This window comes from Uloborus diversus, chromosome 6 (genome assembly GCF_026930045.1).
Source record: "Uloborus diversus isolate 005 chromosome 6, Udiv.v.3.1, whole genome shotgun sequence".
Lineage (NCBI taxonomy): Eukaryota > Metazoa > Arthropoda > Arachnida > Araneae > Uloboridae > Uloborus > Uloborus diversus.
In genome coordinates this window covers 70,687,207-70,693,171 of record NC_072736.1, presented here as the reverse complement: position 1 = coordinate 70,693,171, position 5,965 = coordinate 70,687,207, and the positions used below count along the sequence as shown (strand labels likewise).

The 5,965-nt window shown below is 31.1% G+C and overlaps 1 protein-coding gene across 1 annotated transcript; it reads right to left on the bottom strand.

Annotated features, from left to right (window-relative positions):
- Positions 1-259: 259 nt before the first annotated feature.
- On the bottom strand, positions 260-901 carry LOC129224805 (piggyBac transposable element-derived protein 3-like). Its single transcript, XM_054859354.1, has one exon. It carries the CDS (start codon positions 899-901, stop codon positions 260-262), a length of 642 nt encoding a protein of 213 aa, XP_054715329.1.
- Between the last annotated feature and the right edge of the window lie 5,064 nt (positions 902-5,965).

Genomic DNA, 5,965 nt, shown 5'->3' with positions numbered 1-5,965 from the left:
TTTTCAGCTGACATCTACGCTGTTTTCCATTCGGGTTTTTAACTAAAATATGATCACTCTGCAACTTCAAAAAAGCTGCGCTTTTTTGCTGAACACCCAGACGTCTTCCTGCAACATTTCGTGGTACACATAAACCAAGGTAAGCAATAGTGACATTTCTACGAAATTCAAGAAGTTCCAAAGATTGTTCTGTAGAAAAGAGTTTCGATATTTTCCAAGCAGCAACCAGTGCAGTTTCAAAGGCATTTATAACTAAAGGTCAATACCACTTTTTACCTTGTATGGAAGAGTAATATGTTTCCATATGATCGTCGAACAAGTCAACACCATTTTTATACTTGTTATATGAAACAACACAAGATGGGATGTCTACTTTTTGTTTTCCACCCTTCATTCTTCTTTCAACTTTTTTAAAACACCTCGTGTCTTCAAAATTTGTGATGAGTGATACTACTCTATTATCGTTCCATCGAACAGCTGCAATCTCATTATTCACGTCAAATTTCCTGTCGGATGTTCCGCGATCCATATTTCCCAGGATTTTAGAGGACTTTAAAGGACATTTTCCCATTCTGTTTTCCCTTACTGTTCCTGTAGCAAAGAATTGCTTGCTTCTCAAATGAGAGAAAAGATTATAAGATGAAAAAAAATTATCCATATAAATTTTATGCTTTGCTGGAGTTTCAATAATGGATAGCAACTCATCAACAACTGTTTCTGATAACAACTTCTGTCCCTTTTTCATCATTTTAGTTTCGTTACAACTAGTGGAACCATGTTCAGAAATGGGGTTCTCTTTTCGTGCCCCTTGATATGGTATAATATGAAAAGGATAACCATCAAAAGATGAAAGTATCCAGAGCTTGTAACCAAATTTCACAGGTTTCCCTTTCATATACATTTTGCATCCATGTCTTCCAAAATAACGAACCATCCTTTCATCAATACTTAAATGCTACGAAAATACACCAAATTGTTGCAAAGCTTCATTCAAAAAATCATAGAGAGAACGAACTTTATAATATCGATCTAAATCAATAGTTGCATTGTCGTTGAAATGTAAATATCGCTTGATATCAGAAAAATGCTTTCTTGACATTGCTTGACTAACCAGAGTTGTTCCTGTATCAGGAGCATTTTCCCAGTACATTTTTTTCTCTTGGTAGAATGTGATAACCACTGTAGAAAAGTATGCCTAAAAATTGTTTGAATTCGTCCGTTTTCAAACAAAAATCATGGTTATTTTTTTGTCCAGCATATTTGCTGCTTTCTTCTACTGCTTTCAAAATCATATTTTTAGCCAAAACCTCGAAAAGCTCCACGGGTGATTTTTCTGAAATTATGTCCAATATCTTCTGATGATTTTCATTAGAAAACTTTTCAGGATGTGATGAAAACTTTGGTACGTGATTAGTCCATTTTGTTTGTGATATATTTATTTCTTCATTGCTATTTATTCCTTTTAAAATTTCAATTGTTCCAGCAGTTTCCTCTTGAAGTTTCTCATCAAAAATAGCGTGACCATGTGCAGTAATAGAGGTTTCATCAATTTCTTCATCATCAGTGACTGTGTCTGGATCAGGTGGCACTGTTATCATTTCAGGATCACTCTCATCTGCTTCATCATCTAATGACATTAAATATTCCACAGCTTCTTCCGTTGTTAAGAATTTCCTACTTGATCTACTAAAAGTACTCATCTCTACTTGTTTTTGACATCAGCTCTCACACTTCGAACAACAATAACTGAGCGAATATTTTAACCCAGTGCAGAAGATAGCGTCACCACGTGATAAAATGCTCATGGTAAATTAACCAACAAAAGCATTCCCCCACAAACACCAGAGAAACCAGTTCCTGCTCACTTTGTTACAACAAAACTGAATAGTATTGACTTCTGGGCCCATCTATTCTGTGAGAGTTCAGATCTGTTCATTGGGAGCGCACAGTAGGGGATTTTACTATCGTCCTATTTACAGGACGGCTGAAAAAACTTCCATAAAACCTATTTAAATGTAGTTTTTTCTCTGCAAATTTTCTTTAGCGTTAACGGATACGACTAAAAGTAATATATTGTGGACAGAATTTTGGCATATTTTTTATAAAATAGATTTGATTAAAAATTAAATTTCGCATAATAAAACAGCAAGAAATCGCTAAATTCAAAAAAACAAAATAAAATAAAATCCTCAAAGTAGAATTCTCAATTTTTGTACTTAGCACTAATCAAGTGTAACGTTTATAACAGTAACAAACATAAGTTAAAATATGTGAAAATACTTATAGTATCGCAAAGAAACTGAGCTGTCCTATATATAGGACGATAGTGAAATATGGGTTAAAAGATGAAATTAGGCGAAGGGTGAGAAATACAAATTAGGCAACATTTTCATTGCTTTTAACGGTATCACGATAACATTTAAAAAAAATATATGTATCATTTTTAACTAAATGATCCGTCAAAGTCTGTCTCACTAATTTCGCGTGTGTGTCCAACTCACTTTCTTTCTGGAAACATTTTTCACGTGGATTACTTTCTGATCAATTCACATGTCCTTTTCATTGTACTTACTATACTGAAGGTTACCGTCGATTGACCGTATAACCGTTTTGACCTTTTTTTAAAAGTAGTTCAGCCTCAAACTTTCCTTTGACTATAGAAATTAATCCTCAATATATTTCTCCTTGAAAAAGTATTTGCTTTTATGCAAACTATATTCAATTAAGAATAAAAATTAAAATTGAATATTTTTGCATGTGGTTTATTCATGGGAGCCGGTTGCTATGAATGAACCATTGTATATCCATCGATGGACCACATTCTCCAAAAAGAAAATCAAACCGTAAATCAGAAATAATTATTACAGGAGATCAATAAACGCTACAAATAATAGTAAGTCAATTAAAAAGAGATTTTTTTAAAAATTATTTTGAGCACAGGAGAAAAATATCACCCACCCCTTCCCCCCAGAACTCGTACAACACAGGTGTATTCACCACACCTCATTCACCACTTGATATTTTTCAACATGTGACTTACCCTTCTTACAAGAAACCCTACCCAAGTGTGAATCTCCGATTGGAATAAAACTTGTCACATCGAAAGAACACTTAAAAATATTAAATCCGTATTTTTTTTTTTTTTTTATCGGCAATAAACACTTTTAACGGGGTAAAATTTATCCACAAAATATTAGATATTTGTGATATTAGAGGGTACAATAGGGTATTTTATTTTAAATTTTAATTACAAAAATGAAAATTAGATTAAACGTTTGAAAAAACTAAATAAACCAAAAATGTCATTAAAAAAGTCTCTAAAACAGCCATTGTTTGCCCTGGACAATATTTTTAACGTTAAGTTGTAACTCTGACAAAGTGCATCTCGAGGTAATTTTAATGATTTGTTTGATATTTTTTACCTCATGTAATGCTACACCTGCAAACACACATTTACTGCGATAGTTGGATAAAATTTGCACTAGAAACTTCGAAAAAAAATAGTTTCAATATCGAAAATACTTACCTGCGAGCACAACATTGAGAATAATTGAGTTTTATTTTTTAAAGAAAGTATAAGAATAACTTAACACGTTGTAGAAAAACTTAAAAGATAAAAAAAAAAGAAAAAAAATACCGCTCTACAAAAACCCCATTAATATATATTTCTTTGATTTTTTTTAAACTATAAAGAGCACAATTTGTAAGATGGTAGCAAAGTCCAAGATTCAAGCACTATCAAGGGATATATCGCCTTCATAGTAGTTTGTACACTTAAATAAGATGAATAGAATCTGTAACCAACTATCACGAATTCCAAATATCTTGGCATTTGACGTGGAGTAAAATGCGGAATTATTGTATATTGGAAAACTGCAACTATGTTTTGATTTATTTCAAGAATAAGGCATTATGATAAAGGATATGAAATACGACATTCTGATTTACGGCGTAAAGAAGGCAGAGCTACAATAACGTGGAAGCGAATGAATTTGCAAAAATTTTGGCACATACCTCGGCTAATCAAAAAAGTTTTTAAAATGTAAAACTGTAAAGTTTATTTAATTGTTTATTTTTAATTTTTGGCCATAGAAGAAAACAACGAATATGTGTTGCTTTTCTTTTTTTCCAATAAAAGTGCTGCAAACGATTTTTTTTTTTGTTAAAAAAATTAGTTTTAATGAAATTTGACTTTTAGTTCCTGCAAACGACTTTTATAATATAAAATATCTCTTCAAATGATATGTTGGGAGAGGTAATTTTAACTGTTCCCTTCATTTTTTTTCAAAACATTTTACGCTTAAAAGTTAGCAAAATCATTGAATTTAAAATCTACTAATAGTAAAGTCATCAATGGTTGAAAGTTACTGAAAAATAAGACCTAAAAAAGATAGATTTTTTTTTAGAAACGAGTTTTAAATTTTAACCCCTTCAGTCGGAATTATGAAATATTGGACCAAAAATGTTGATGTTTGTTTGGTACACAGTGTACTATGGTAAAGGGTATCTTATAGACAAAATTTTGAGTTTGTAGGAGAAAAATTAAAAGAGTTATGGCACGTCCAATATTCCAGACTTTTTGAATTCAATATTTCATATACAAAAACCATAAAATACCGAACAAACTTCACTATAAAATGTTCTACAAACAATTATAAAACATAGTATAAGCGTTTGAAACGATTACTTATAGATTATATATTTTTAAAAAAATCAGGACAAAAACCTCGCTTTTCAGATGAAAATCCATGGTTGGAAAAATGAGCCACTCTCTATCTTTCAATCCTTATATGTGAGTGTTGCCAATCCCCAAACGAAAAATTATTTCACAGATTATAATAAGTAGAACGTTAAGAGTCAACTACAAAAAAAAATCAACTAATTAAATCAATTATTAAAAGATTAGCAGCTGTTTAAAGTGTATATCTGATATACCGGACACCAGGTCTGAAGGGGTTAAAAGGAATGTCTGAATTAATATGCAACTATAGCTAAGAGAGAAAATATTAACATGATAGTGTAAAATCGATGCTGTTATACGGAAAAGGGGGATCACTTAAGCAAAAGATTTAGATTTTCAGCTTTCAAAGTTTCAATTTTACTATTTTACTTTAAAATTCATATTATTTAACGCTTTAAGGCATTAGAGCTTGCTTTGAGGCTACCTAGCTTTATTTTACTTCGATTAACTGACACAGTGGCTTCAACAGTTGACTAAAAAAAAGAAATTCTTAGTAAGCCTCACTGTAGTTCAAAGGATTAATAAATAAGCAAGGAAATCCAATGCCAGCACATTAGATTTTTTTTCTTGAAAACAAATCAAACCCTCTTTAGTAACCCTCAAAAATGACTGTTACAATGATGCACAAATATTGCAAGATGTTGCAGACAAATATTTCGAGGTTTCAAGGAACCTCTTCTTCAATGCAGAAAAGTGCAAGCTTTGAATGTCAATTCTTCCAATAAAAGGCTTTTGGCTTTCATCTTAAAATTTCAATCCTTTGGTCATCTTGGAAAATGAACCTTTAAACTGTGAGACGAAACATTGTCAGAAATGTCCGGAGTACAACTAAATACAATTCCTTTGATGCATATTATGCTTAATGTATCAACTTCCTCTTTTGAGAGTGTACTTGACACAACTTAATAATTTCGACCCTTTTTTGCTTACAACAAAAAAATATTTTGAGCTAAAGAAAGCTTTTTAACTGTCTCAATATTTAAGATTTGGTATTAAAAAATGAGTTTTAAAAGAGAAAAAACATCTTGTTGTCTTTGTAATTTTCATCTTTATGATTTTTAACTTCAAATTGCTATTTATTTATATGTTTTATTTAATATATGTGTTTTTTTTTTTTTTTTGAAAAGTTATGCTATAATTTCTTTTTTGAAAAATATTTTCATTCAGCAGCGACGGCAATTAAAATCACTGGTCAACTTAAAATTAAGTCTTCTAAAACAAGTT